The sequence below is a fragment of the Oncorhynchus keta genome, chromosome 14 (assembly GCF_023373465.1).
Source record: "Oncorhynchus keta strain PuntledgeMale-10-30-2019 chromosome 14, Oket_V2, whole genome shotgun sequence".
Classification (NCBI taxonomy): Eukaryota; Metazoa; Chordata; class Actinopteri; order Salmoniformes; family Salmonidae; genus Oncorhynchus; species Oncorhynchus keta.
Window position 1 is genome coordinate 35,454,365 of NC_068434.1, and position 14,878 is coordinate 35,469,242.

General features: G+C 42.3%; 1 protein-coding gene across 4 annotated transcripts; it reads left to right on the forward strand.

Annotated features, from left to right (window-relative positions):
* The first annotated feature begins 1,286 nt into the window (after positions 1–1,286).
* On the forward strand, positions 1,287–13,505 carry mtx3 (metaxin 3). Of its 4 annotated transcripts, none has more exons than XM_052461613.1 (10): positions 1,294–1,557; positions 4,314–4,383; positions 4,729–4,805; positions 6,085–6,180; positions 6,449–6,631; positions 6,769–6,813; positions 7,752–7,828; positions 7,926–8,080; positions 8,632–8,720; positions 10,252–13,505. In XM_052461613.1, exons 1-10 carry the CDS (start codon positions 1,477–1,479, stop codon positions 10,345–10,347), a joined length of 969 nt encoding a protein of 322 aa, XP_052317573.1. In that variant the 5' UTR covers positions 1,294–1,476; the 3' UTR covers positions 10,348–13,505. The 4 variants fall into 4 exon arrangements, with proteins under 4 accessions (XP_052317575.1, XP_052317573.1, XP_052317572.1 ...); XM_052461612.1 differs by lacking the exon at positions 6,769–6,813 and adding an exon at positions 6,952–6,996; XM_052461614.1 differs by lacking the exon at positions 6,769–6,813 and adding an exon at positions 6,952–6,996 and having other exon boundaries at positions 1,303–1,557; positions 6,088–6,180.
* The last annotated feature ends 1,373 nt before the right edge of the window (positions 13,506–14,878 follow it).

Here is a 14,878-nt window from a genome sequence, read left to right on the forward strand (position 1 = left end):
GTCTGACAATTTTGATAGAACATTACTGAGGATTATTGCAGACTATATTGCCACTCCTATTTTTTTTATCTCTTCAATCTAAGCCTGCAGGAAAGTGTGTCCCCCTGGAGGGAAGCAAATGTCATTTTGATCCTGCTGGTCATCTATGAATGTTTGAACATCTTGAAGAACAAACAGGCCTTAATGACCATGTACTGTTATAATCTCCACCCGGCACAGCCAGAAGAGGACTGGCCACCTCTCAGAGCCTGGTTCCTCTCTAGGTTTCTTCCTAGGTTCCTGACTTTCTAAGGAGTTTTTCCTAGCCACCGCACTTCTACATCTGCATTGCTTGCTGTTTGGGGTTTTAGGCTGGGTTTCTGTATAGCACTTTGTGACATCTGCTGATGTAAAAAAGGCTTTATAAATAGATTTGATTGATTGATTCCGCTACCCAAGAATAGCAAAGCACCCTTTACTGGCCCAAACAGCTGACCAATAAGCCAACCCGTAGTAAACTTTTTGGGGAAATAAACTAGTATTAAATAAGTGAAAAACTTAAAGCATTGTAATTGGTGACAAACCATTCAATAAAACCCTAAACCTCAACTAAATCGTGTAATGAATCATTTGGTAAGTTGAGGAGACTAAACTGCTTGGTGTAAGCCTGGATTGTAAACGGTCATGATCAAAACATAATGATGCAATGTTAGCTGAGGTGGGGAGAGGTCTGTCTGTAATAAAGTGCTGCTCTGCTTTCTTGACATTGTTATCAACAGAACAAGTCCTACAGGCCCTAGTTTTGTTGCACCTTGACCCAGTCATATGGTCAAGTGTCACAAAGAGGGACATGGGAATATTACAGTTGACATCAATTACATCCCTGTCAATCTCTCCTGGTTCAAAGTAGAGGAGGGATTGAATGCATTACTACTTGTCTTTGTGAGAGGTATTGATCCCACAAGGTATGTCACAAGGGGTCTATTCACCGTCCCTAAGTCCAGAACAGACTCCTGGAAGCGCACAGTACTACACAGAGTCATGACTATATGGAACTCTATTCCACATCAAGTAAATAATGCAAGCAGTAAAATCATATTTAAAAAACAGAACAATGCGGACTGTGAAGAGGCACACACACACACACACACACACACACACACACACACACACACACACACACACACACACACACACACACACACACACACACACACACACACTACACACATTGTAAAATTGTTGCATAGTGGTATTATACATTTTGTATTGTAGATATGCAGTGGTGTAATAATGTTATATGATGCACTGTTTAAAAAAATTAATTGTGTGATGTAAGTGAGCTAATGTGTTTGGACCTCAGGAGGAGTAAGCCAGCAGCTAATGGCCAGCAACCCAGGAGGAGTAAACCATCAGTCCTGTTTGTCGTAGAAATATACTATTTGAATATACTTTTTTTTGACATCACCCACTTCCTGATCACGGCAGCAAACAAACATGGCGGCCACCATGGAGCTGAGATGCTGGGGAGGTGATTGGGGTTTGCCTTCCGTCCACACAGAGTCTCTCATAGTGCTGGTAAATGCGTTCATAAAATACGAAATTATGATATGATCTTTGTGTCACGAATGTTGTACTGCATGGCTACATTTCTCATTGTTTTATCTGACAATCTTCACCTCTGATGATGCAAAACCATCAACAAGATTGAGCTATTTTAGCTAGCTAGCTAACATTAACAAACTGGAAAGTTAGCTAAGTATTAGTGGTAGAATCGACATTTGGTATTTTGTTTTTTCTAATCATCTAGCCTTTTAGAGGCTTTTCAATGAAAACTTGAACCAACTAACAACGTGCACTGTTCAGAATTTGTCTAACTGTCTGTAGCTAACTAGCTACAGTAGCTAATAGCTGTCAGATGCCATTCTCATTGCTAACATTTCTTCAAGTTCAAGGTCAGCTCTATCTTGATTTACTACTACTGTCCTCGGTACGACCATTCTCCTGTCTTCTTATGCTTAACTGTGTAGTTATGTATCCCAGTAGTTAATTTGAACATATTCCCATTTTGCTAGGACACTTGCATGATCCCGTTCCCTATAGGCTAGTTGCAGATACTGTATGAACAATGCAACGAATTTGCACAAGCTCTCATAACAAGGTGACACCGTTCCTGTTGAAAAAGGTGTACAGCTGCCAGATAATTTGCTGGCTGACAGTGTCAACAAAACAATTTGGCATGATACTATAAGCCTACATGTTTCCTGCATTTCCTCTGGACTACACTTTTCCTCATAGCTACCTTTCTGGGCTACTCTTTGCCTAGCCATATCTATTGACTATGAGATTTACAAAGAACTCAGATTGTTAAATGTGGTCTCTTTTTTTAAGTCAATAGATATGGCCTCACGTTGCCATGTGTGTTATCACTGTCACTTGTCCACTAGGACTGCCATATCTGTATTGTTGTTCTTGGTGCTTACCCACTATGCTGATAGTCTGCTTTTAGAACTGGAGCCAATGCCAAATGATACCTAGTGATATCTTGTAGGGCCGTGACGATACCAGTATAGCCATACTCCGTAGTGCGGTGGAAACAAAACGCGAAGCCTCAGACACACTTTATTTGGATGGAGCATCTACAGATGGACTATCAACAAACATTCTGTTGATAAGCAACTGACTATCTGTTGATAAGCAACTGACTATCTGTTGATAAGAAACTGACTATCTGTTGATAAGAAACTGCTTGCTGAGGTTAGGGTTAGGGTACGGTTTATAATAAGGGTTAAGGTTAGAGTTGGGGAAAGGGTTGAGGTTAATGCTAGGGTTAGTAGATAGTTAGTTGAAATGTTACTGATAGTCCATCTGTAGATGCTCTATTATAGACTATCCAAATAAAGTGTTACTTTAACTTTTGGGGGGAAAACTGCACTAATTCTGCAAACAAACATGTTTAAGTTGTCACCCAGAGTCAAATGTATTTCTTTTCTAAGCTATAGCACACAATATTTTACATACAGTTTTTTAAAGGACCAACGAGTTTGGTTTGCTTCGTGGTTTAATTTTTGCCATGGAAAGAATATTGTGATTCTGGTATCGTCACAGCCCTCATATCTTACAGAGCTTAACATGCCATACCCCAGAACGTGTACTACTTTGACAACATTGATATGAAAGCCTACATAGTACTCTGACAACATTGATAGGAAAGCCTACATAGTACTCTGACAACAATGATATGAAAGCCTACATAGTACTCTGACAACATTGATATGAAAGCCTACATAGTACTCTGACAACATTGATAGGAAAGCCTACATAGTACTCTGACAACATTGATATGAAAGCCTACATAGTACTCTGACAACATTGATAGGAAAGCCTACATAGTACTCTGACAACATTGATATGAAAGCCTACATAGTACTCTGACAACATTGATATGAAAGCCTACATAGTACTCTGACAACATTGATAGGAAAGCCTACATAGTACTCTGACAACATTGATAGGAAAGCCTACATAGTACTCTGACAACATTGATATGAAAGCCTACATAGTACTCTGACAACATTGATAGGAAAGCCTACATAGTACTCTGACAACATTGATATGAAAGCCTACATAGTACTCTGACAACATTGATAGGAAAGCCTACATAATACTCTGACAACATTGATAGGAAAGCCTACATAGTACTCTGACAACATTGATATGAAAGCCTACATAGTACTCTGACAACATTGATATGAAAGCCTACATAGTACTCTGACAACATTGATAGGAAAGCCTACATAATACTCTGACAACATTGATTGGAAAGCCTACATAGTACTCTGACAACATTGATATGAAAGCCTACATAGTACTCTGACAACATTGATAGGAAAGCCTACATAATACTCTGACAACATTGATATGAAACTTCATAGTACTCTGACAACATTGATAGGAAAGCCTACATAGTACTCTGACAACATTGATAGGAAAGTCTACATAGTACTCTGACAACATTGATATGAAAGCCTACATAGTACTCTGACGACATTGATATGAAACTTCATAGTACTCTGACAACATTGATAGGAAAGCCTACATAGTACTCTGACAACATTGATAAGAAAGCCTACATAGTACTCTGACAACATTGATATGATCTTACCTGGCTAGAGCAAGGGACAGTTCATGACAAATGACTGTCATATCTTCTACCATTATTGGTTATTGTTATTGTGTAGGCTTTATAATAAAGTGTTGTTCAGTAAAGTTGTCAAATACTCTTATTTCTTGTCATTCCTCTGAACAACTAATGTATCTATGCTCTCTCTCAGGCCTATGCCAAGTTCTCTGGAGCCACGATCACAGTAACTCCCATAGACTGGACGTGGAAGACTTTGACAGGTACTGCTGCTTGGTTTAAAGTCCAAAGAAACAGAATTCAGTTCTTCTTATACAAGTAATAACATGATAATTATTATGTCATTTCACCATGTAAAAAAAACATCACTAGGCTACTACAGTAGGTAGGAATAGATACATGACTATCTGATGCAAGACTATCAAATTGACTGCTTACTATAAATATAGCACATTGTCAGTCTGAGGTGTTGTCTCTATGCCTGCTCTACTGTAGTTGTGTAGTCCATGACATATGGATTGTGCAGTAGCACAGGATGAAAGACACTGTCAAACTCCCCTATAACCAACACTACTGGCCCACTGTTTCCCCTCTATCCAACACTACAGGCACAGTGCCAGAGTTGGTCTACCAGGGATCCACAATAACCGAACCTGCTCAGATTCTCAACTTCCTGAGAAAACAGGTAAAGTCTCATTTCTGCCTTCACCATAAATGACCTTTTTAAGAACTGTATTTGCAGTGCAGTGCTAACAACAAAGCCTGTGTGTTGTCTAGCAGAGGTTTAATGCAGACTATGAGCTGTATTTGCAGTGCAGTGCTAACAACAAAGCCTGTGTGTTGTCTAGCAGAGGTTTAATGCAGACTATGAGCTGTATTTTCAGTGCAGTGCTAACAACAAAGCCTGTGTGTTGTCTAGCAGAGGTTTAATGCAGACTATGAGCTGTATTTGCAGTGCAGTGCTAACAACAAAGCCTGTGTGTTGTCTAGCAGAGGTTTAATGCAGACTATGAGCTGTATTTTCAGTGCAGTGCTAACAACAAAGCCTGTGTGTTGTCTAGCAGAGGTTTAATGCAGACTATGAGCTGTATTTGCAGTGCAGTGCTAACAACAAAGCCTGTGTGTTGTCTAGCAGAGGTTTAATGCAGACTATGAGCTGTATTTGCAGTGCAGTGCTAACAACAAAGCCTGTGTGTTGTCTAGCAGAGGTTTAATGCAGACTACGAGCTGTATTTGCAGTGCTAACAACAAAGCCTGTGTGTTGTCTAGCAGAGGTTTAATGCAGACTATGAGCTGTATTTTCAGTGCAGTGCTAACAACAAAGCCTGTGTGTTGTCTAGCAGAGGTTTAATGCAGACTATGAGCTGTATTTGCAGTGCTAACAACAAAGCCTGTGTGTTGTCTAGCAGAGGTTTAATGCAGACTATGAGCTGTATTTTCAGTGCAGTGCTAACAACAAAGCCTGTGTGTTGTCTAGCAGAGGTTTAATGCAGACTATGAGCTGTATTTGCAGTGCTAACAACAAAGCCTGTGTGTTGTCTAGCAGAGGTTTAATGCAGACTATGAGCTGTATTTGCAGTGCAGTGCTAACAACAAAGCCTGTGTGTTGTCTAGCAGAGGTTTAATGCAGACTATGAGCTGTATTTGCAGTGCTAACAACAAAGCCTGTGTGTTGTCTAGCAGAGGTTTAATGCAGACTATGAGCTGTATTTTCAGTGCAGTGCTAACAACAAAGCCTGTGTGTTGTCTAGCAGAGGTTTAATGCAGACTATGAGCTGTATTTGCAGTGCAGTGCTAACAACAAAGCCTGTGTGTTGTCTAGCAGAGGTTTAATGCAGACTATGAGCTGTATTTGCAGTGCAGTGCTAACAACAAAGCCTGTGTGTTGTCTAGCAGAGGTTCAATGCAGACTATGAGCTGTATTTGCAGTGCAGTGCTAATAACAAAGCCTGTGTGTTGTCTAGCAGAGGTTTAATGCAGACTATGAGTTGTCGGCGAGGCAGGGAGCAGACACCATGGCCTACATCGCTCTACTGGAGGAGAAACTACGACCAGCCCTGGTAGGAACAACCCGTGTGTGTAGTTGTGTTGTGTGCTGATTGTTGTGGGTGTGTATGTTGTTTTGCACTTAGACACATTTTTAAAGTCCAGCAGTTTTTTGTTTGTGTACTGAGTGTTATGTGCCCTGTATTGTGTACTGTATTCTAAATATGTATTCTAAATATGTATTCTCTCTCTGTGTGTGTGTGTGTGTGTGTGTGTGTGTGTGTGTGTGTGTGTGTGTGTGTGTGTGTGTGTGTGTGTGTGTGTGTGTGTGTTGTCCTGTAGTTACACACATTCTGGGTGGATGCTGAGAACTATGCTAACCTGACTCGGCCGTGGTTCGCCTCCCGCTCTCCCTTTCCCCTCAACTTCCTGGTCCCTGGTCGCCATGCCAACACAGCCCTGTCCCGGATCCTGCTGACCAAGGGAGAGTCTCCTCTACACACTATCACTGAGGTGGAGGGAAAGGTAGGACAGATCCCCTCTACACACTATCACTGAGATGGAGGGAAAGGTAGGACAGATTCCTCTACACACCATCACTGAGGTGGAGGGAAAGGTAGGACAGATCCCCTCTACACACTATCACTGAGATGGAGGGAAAGGTAGGACAGATCCCTCTACACACCATCACTGAGATGGAGGGAAAGGTAGGACAGATCCCCTCTACACACTATCACTGAGATGGAGGGAAAGGTAGGACAGATCCCCTCTACACACTATCACTGAGGTGGAGGGAAAGGTAGGACAGATCCCCTCTACACACTATCACTGAGATGGAGGGAAAGGTAGGACAGATCCCTCTACACACCATCACTGAGATGGAGGGAAAGGTAGGACAGATTCCTCTACACACCATCACTGAGATGGAGGGAAGATTCCTCTACACACCATCACTGGTAGGACAGATCTCTCTACACACCATCACTGAGATGGAGGGAAAGGTAGGACAGATCCCCTCCACACACTATCACTGAGGTGGAGGGAAAGGTAGGACAGATCCCCTCTACACACTATCACTGAGGTGGAGGGAAAGGTAGGACAGATCCCCTCTACACACTATCACTGAGGTGGAGGGAAAGGTAGGACAGATCCCCTCTACACACCATGGAGGGAAAGGTAGGACAGATCCCCTCTACACACTATCACTGAGGTGGAGGGAAAGGTAGGACAGATTCCTCTACACACCATGGAGGGAAAGGTAGGACAGATCCCCTCTACACACTATCACTGAGGTGGAGGGAAAGGTAGGACAGATCCCCTCTACACACCATGGAGGGAAAGGTAGGACAGATCCCCTCTACACACTATCACTGAGGTGGAGGGAAAGGTAGGACAGATCCCCTCTACACACCATGGAGGGAAAGGTAGGACAGATCCCCTCTACACACTATCACTGAGGTGGAGGGAAAGGTAGGACAGATCCCCTCTCCACACCATGGAGGGAAAGGTAGGACAGATCTCCTCTACACACCATGGAGGGAAAGGTAGGACAGGAACATACATTGTGGGGACTACTTGATACCAAATGATATCCCGACCCTGCATTCTAAGTAAATTCACCTTTCCCCGTCCCCTCTCTCGTCAGATTTACAGTGAAGCTAAGGAGTGTCTGAATCTGCTTTCCCACAGATTGGGGATGGCCTACTACTTCTTTGGGAACACGTGAGTTCTTGTGTAATTTGGTCAGATGCTAGATTAGGCTGGGTGTGATTATATTCTGTGTGGTGTATTAATGTAGCTGTCTTTCTCTGTGGCCCAGGCCATGCAGTCTGGATGCGTTTGTGTTTGGCTTTGTAGCTCCCCTCCACAAGGCCAGCCTACCCAGCAGCCCTCTGCAGAGCCACCTCAGACAGCTGGACAATCTCCAGCGCTTCTGTGACCACATACTCAACGCTCACTTCAGCAGTCATCCCGGTGAGACCAGCGCTCTATTGTGTGTGTGTGTGTGTGTGTGTGTGTGTGTGTGTGTGTGTGTGTGTGTGTGTGTGTGTGTGTGTGTGTGTGTGTGTGTGTGTGTGTGTGTGTGTGTGTGTGTGTGTGTGTGTGTGTGTGTGTGTGTGTGTGTGTGTGTGTGTGTGAGAGAGTTTATACATTGATGATTGCTTCAGGTCCAGGGTATTGGGTAAGGGTTACAAAGATCATGCTGTGTTTTTTTAATAGAACGTGTCAGTGAAAATCTGGTGAACTTCAGGTCCTGCAAAGCCTTTTCTAAACACAGGACGTACAACTTTTGCCAAGTTGTCATTTGCAGCAGGAGCAAATACCTAACAGTCTGTGTATGTGCCTGTGTCGGTGCGTCGGCGAACGAACACGGTTTATTGCTTCTTTTGTCTGGGCTGTGATGGAGAACTTCTGCTGCGTTCTGGCATATCTCTCTCTGCTCTCTGTATCTGGGCTTTCTTAGTATAATGGGCTCTCTCTCTCCCCTTGTTCCTGTTCCTGCTCCACCCACCCTCTCTCTCCAGGGTCTCCCCAGCCGGTTCAGGAGACGGTGGATGCCAACCTGCAGAAACTCACTCAGCTTGTAAACAAAGAGTCCAACCTCATAGAGAAGGTCCTGCTGCTCTCGTCTCCGTGTGTATTTGCGTGTGTTGTGTTAGTCATTGGAGTATATTGTGAGCATTTAGTTAGACACTTTTTTGTTGTTGTACGTATATCAAGATTAGTTCACTTCTTCTGTTTGTGTGTGTTTATATTGTGGTTTAGTAACTGTGTTATACAGTGCCTTCGGAAAGTATTCACACCTCTTGTTATTTTCCTCATTTTGTTGTGTTAAAAAGTTGGATGAAAAAGAGTTGAATTGTCATTTTTGGTCAACGATCTACGCAAAATACTTTAATGTCAAAGTAGAGGAAAAATTGTAACATTTAATGAAAAATAAAACACAAATTAATTGATTAGATAAGTATTCACCCCCCCCTGAGACAATACGTGTGAGACACCTTTGGCAGCGATTACAGCTGTGAGTCTTTCTGGGTATGTCTCTAAGAGCTTTGCACATCTGGATTGTACAACATTTGCCCATTACTCTTTTTAAAATTCTTTAGTATGTTGCTAGATCGAATCCCTGAGCTGACAGTAACCATCGTTCTGCCCCTGAGCAAGGCAGTTAGTTAACCCACTGTTCCTAGGCCGTTGTTGTAAATAAGAATTTGTTCTTAACCTTTATTTAACTAGGCAAGTTAAAGTTTTTAAAAAGTTGGCCTCCCGGGTGGCGCAGTGGTTAAGGGCTCTGCCACCAGAGACCCTGGGTTCGCTACCAGGCTCTGCCGTAACCGGCCGCGACCGGGAGGCTGGCTTCCGGGTTGGATGCGCGCTGTGTTAAGAAGCAGTGCGGCTTGGTTGGGTTGTGTATCGGAGGACGCATGGGAGTTGTAGCGATGAGACAAGATAGTAGCTACTAAACAATTGGATACCACGAAATTGCTTACAAAATTTTAAGAATAAAAAAAAAAGTGGCTTGTTGCAAACAGGAAGTATGTTTTGGAATATTTTTATTCTGTGCAGGCTTCCTTCTTTCCACTCTGTCATTTAGGTTAGTATTTGGTGAGTAACTAAAATGTTCAGTTCTCATATCACAACCATTAAACTCGGTAATTGTTTTAAAATCCCCATTGTCCTCATGGTGAAATCCCTGAGCAGTTTCCTTCCTCTCCAACAACTGAGTTAGGAAGGAGCCAGTATCTTTGTAGTATTTGGCTGTATTGATACACCATCCGAAGCATTGTTAATATGCTCAAAGGGATATTTGGGGTTTGCATTTGTATTTTTACACATCTACCAGTTGGTGCCCTTGAGAAACCTTGGTGTGGTTGAATCTGTTCTTGAAATTCAGTACTCGACTGAGGGACCTTACAGATAATTGGGGTAGTCTTTCCAAAAAATGTATGTGATTTGTTAGCACAGTTTTACTCCTGTACATATTTGGGCTTCCCATAACAAAGGGGTTAAATACTTATTGACTCAAGACATCTCAGCTTTTCATTTTTTATTAATTTCTTTTTACATTATGGGGTATTATTGTGTGTAGGTCAGTGAGACAAAATCTCAATGTATGGTTACTGACTGTGTTTGTTCTCCTGCAGATGGATGACAACCTGAGGAGCAGCCCTCAGCACAAACCCCTCAGAGCAGACCCCAGACCCAGCCTGGGCAACGACAAGAGCTCTACCCCTGCCTAACCCCACACCTCTAGCCCTCGACCTCTCACCCCCGACCAGCCTGGTGGATGGGAGGGGTGCTGTATTATACTAAACCTGGTTCTGTAAATGCCCTAGCCTGAGTGCCAGTCTGTTTGTACTAGCATGCCAACTCTTTCTTACTCATTGACAAGCAATGGAGTTGGCAAGAGCACAAACAGATCTGGGATCAGGCTACAAATACCCAAGGTTATCCTTTAAATTATGCATTTGATTGTTTTAGACAGTTTATGCCTTGCAAGTGTAATTAAAACTGCCCTGAATGGAAACTATCAATGAAGAAAAATAATGGCAGAATTGTGGACTATTTAGAGATGATGATGTCTGTAAAATAGATATGGTTTCATGAAATGAGGGAGAAGTGCACGGCGAAATGGAAAGGTTTTAGTGGTTTAGAGCGGAATGCTGAGGACTGCTACCAAATGAGAAGCCTTTAAACATTGAAAGGCAAGAGGCAGGAAATGAGAAGGCCAGTTGGTTTAAAACACTCTTGAGAGAGAGGTACTGCCTTTCTACTGACCTGCTGTAAGATAGGGAAAACCTTTTCTAACAGATTCTAAAGGATTGAAATGACTGAGGTCCCAATTCATTCCAACCTGCATTGTAGTATTAAACACAGGAACATGTGAACATGTTTTCTTTCCTGTGCTCGGGTAATATCCAAATGCAAAACTCCTCCCACAGGTACATGTACTGTAGATGCTCTCAGGTTTCAGAAATAGGTTGTGTTCATGGGCAGTGGTCGTGTAGACAAGGTTGCTGCATAAACACTAATATGGCAGGTTTGCTGGAATTTATTCATAGATAAGGGCTAAGTCTATGCTAAATATACAAGGCAGTTATTCTTTAGCTCTGTGGTATAATGGGAAATAAAATGTATGGGTCACTTAATCTACATGTTTGTAATGAACAGTACAGGTTGAATTGATGCATCATTTTGAGAGATTCTGGTGTAAATGAGGTCATTACTGACAGGCAGGCACTGACACTGGTCTACTTGAGTTTTGAAACGTCATAGCTACTGTAGCTGCTGTTGCACAGTCCTAAATGATCCGAATAATGCTCTTTCCTCACCTGAGGACTGACTCGACCGTTTCTGTGCTGAGACTCGACGCTCGCCCCAAATGGCACCCTATTCCCTACATGGTGGGCTACTTTTGACCAGAGCGCTTATGGGCCCTGGTGAAAAGCAGTGCACGATAAAGGGACTACAGTGCCTGCAACAGGTTTTCCTCGAGGATTTTGCCAGTGCAAAGCTGTATTTCTAGCTGTCTGTGGTGGTTCCATCCAGACCTGATGTATCTATGTAGATAATCATTAAATGTTCGTATTACTTTATGAGGGCATGTGCTGTACAGCTGTCTAGTTTCAGTTCATTTGTGTTCATATTGAATGGGGGAATGTTTAATACAATGCAGATGATTTTATTTGTTAGAATGTCACTTATTTTACTGAGGGAGATGTCTAAGTTTTCCCTTTAACAAATAGATCATCTTTACAACTGTTGTTAAGGTAGCTCTGTAAATAGACTTTAAGTATATATGTACAGTATGTATGTATGCTATCATATCGCCGTAGAAGTTAGCTCGTTTAATTAGCTATAGTCCTGCCTCTTCATGAACAGATCGAGTCGTTGTGATCGTAACGTTGTATCATTGTAAATACATTTAAATACTAATCCAATGCATTTAATTCGGTATTGTTTCTTTATAACGGTGCTGCTTAGATGAATGCGGTTCAACTCTCCTCGTGTGTTTTCTTTCTTTAGCTAAGACTGAAGTGAGTTATTGATTCTACAGTTGGGCTTCATTGATAAGGCATACGTGTTTTAGGTTATTGTTCAGCAGTATCAAAAAGCACTACGTTCGTCTGTACGTACTGCCCTACAAAACGCAGTGCCTATGTTTGTTTTTTTACTGCAAAATCTGACTTCAAATCTTTTTATGTAAAAGACAGCAATTTCTGATATATTCTGATCAAAATTCGTAGTTATTGCGTTTTGCCTTTGTAGGGCAGACAGTATATTGTGAGGTATTTGACTTTTGATATCAAATCCATCAAGTCTGATCTCAAACACAAACAAAAAAGTTGTAATGGATTCTGACTCAAAAGAAGAATATTTTCTCGTTTGATCTCTAATTCGCCCCATGTTGTGGAGTTGTTTTTGTAAAGATGTGTTTTGTTGATCATGATTTTGTCTATATTAGTTATGCTGTGCCTACATCACCATCGCCTTGTCTGTTATGAGCAGGTCCATCCATTTGGGAACAGGCCATATTATTATTATTATTATTATTATTATTATTATTATTATTATTAATAATAATAATTATATTATTATATTATAAACAGGCCTTGTATTAGACAATGATGGAGAACTCCGCTAACATACTGTACACCATCTCTGCCTGCAGATGTCAGAAGTATGTCATTACTGCATGTTTGAAGTATGTCATTTGTCTCCCACTGACATCCAGAGCCATATATTTATATGACTCTGGTGACATCCAGGATCAGCCACTGTAATAGTGGCTCTATTCACCTGAATGTTCCATGTTGTTTCCTGTGCTTTGCCTTTGCTGTTGTTTACTTCCTTTGTTGACAGGATTAACAGGGACTGTTCAGTGCTTAAAGGGAATGTATCCATGTAGTGAATATTCCGCTTAAGCAATGAATATTATTCACTTCATGGATACATTCCCTTTAAGCGCTATGGAATTAGTTACAACTTTATTCGTTGTTTTGGTTTGTGTAAGAAAGAGAAGAAATGTTGAAATACATGTATAGGAGAAAGGGAGACAGTATTAGGAAGGACTGGTACTGTGTGTCTTGATAAGACTGCCGAAGCGATTGTATAGCTGTAAACTACTGTAACCAACTTTCTCAGATTAAACTCATGTTTGGAATTGTAAAAACACTATTGGCACTTTTATCCAAGTTCAGAAAGTCACAGTTAGGATTTGGCCCATTGTCCTTAGCTGGTCAATACTTGAAGTTCAAACAACTTTAGTAAATTCATTCTCCTGAGGTTTTGTGATGGGATGAAAAACAGAGTTTTAACCATGATATTGCCATTGTAATATCATATTCCTGGTTCATTCTTTGTGCATGGTTTAATAAAAGTATAACCTAACCACCTATTTAATTTGAGTCTATTGTAAAATGAAGAACAACCTAATTTACAAAATTGCCAATTTGCCCTTCTCTTCACTGCCTCTCCCATTCACTCTCTCTCTCCTCTGGTTGTGTTGTGGCTGGGTGGGTACATCTCCTCTTTGTTTTGTCTTGGCAATCAGCCTGGAAAATAAAAGTGATTAAACCAATGGGAAATTATGCAAAGCCCTGACCTCAGAAATAACCCTATTTGTCTGTCATTAAAAACTGATAGACTTTACTAGCCTGGTGCCTGTGTGTTTCTGCTCTAACCTGCTGCCTGTGTGTTTCTGCTCTAACCTGGTGCCTGTGTGTTTCTGCTCTAGCCTGGTGCCTGTGTGTTTCTGCTCTAGCCTGGTACCTGTGTGTTTCTGCTCTAGCCTGGTGCCTGTATTTCTGCTCTAGCCTGTTGCCTGTGTGTTTCTGCTCTAACCTGCTGCCCGTGTGTTTCTGCTCTAACCTGGTGCCTGTGTGTTTCTGCTCTAACCTGGTGCCTGTGTGTTTCTGCTCTAGCCTGTTGCCTGTGTGTTTCTGCTCTAACCTGCTGCCTGTGTGTTTCTGCTCTAACCTGCTGCCTGTGTGTTTCTGCTCTAGCCCGGTGCCCGTGTGTTTCTGCTCTAGCCGGTGCCTGTGTGTTTCTGCTCTAGCCGGTGCCTGTGTGTTGCTGCTCTAGCCGGTGCCTGTGTGTTTCTGCTCTATCCCGGTGCCTGTGTGTTTCTGCTCTAGCCGGTGCCTGTGTGTTTCTGCTCTAGCCCGGTGCCTGTGTGTTTCTGCTCTAGCCCGGTGCCTGTGTGTTTCTGCTCTAGCCCGGTGCCTGTGTGTTTCTGCTCTAGCCCGGTGCCTTTGTGTTTCTGCTCTAGCCCGGTGCCTGTGTGTTTCTGCTCTAGCCCGGTGCCTGTGTGTTTCTGCTCTAGCCGGTGCCTTTGTGTTTCTGCTCTAGCCCGGTGCCTGTGTTTCTGCTCTAGCCCGGTGCCTGCCTGTGTGTTTCTGCTCTAGCCCGGTGCCTGCCTGTGTGTTTCTGCTCTAGCCCGGTGCCTGTGTGTTTCTGCTCTAGCCCGGTGCCTGTGTGTTTCTGCTCTAGCCTTTCACATGGAAGCCATTAAGAGTTTTCTAACCAGCCACACGTTTCACTTCTGCACATTCACCATGACAACAATGCAGAAATAAATCAAATAATTTCTCCTTACCTCTCTCTCTCTTTTATGAAGGGAAATATCAAAGGACAGAGGTGGTGCGGAGCCTGGAAAAGAGTAATGTAATTATGTTGGGAGTGAGATAATATATTTCCTTTGGAAAAAGAGAAGGTCTCAGCATAGTTCTGAGATTAGGTTTTAGTCAGCTTTGCTAATAGTTGTTTATT

Excerpts from the sequence above, each read along its gene's own strand:
- mtx3 (XM_052461613.1), top strand. The coding sequence starts at position 1,477 with ATGGCGGCCACCATGGAGCTGAGATGCTGGGGAGGTGATTGGGGTTTG. Across the intron at positions 1,558-4,313 it reads CAGAGTCTCTCATAGTGCTG|GCCTATGCCAAGTTCTCTGG; the intron begins GTAAATGCGTTC and ends GCTCTCTCTCAG. Across the intron at positions 7,829-7,925 it reads TACTACTTCTTTGGGAACAC|GCCATGCAGTCTGGATGCGT; the intron begins GTGAGTTCTTGT and ends TCTGTGGCCCAG.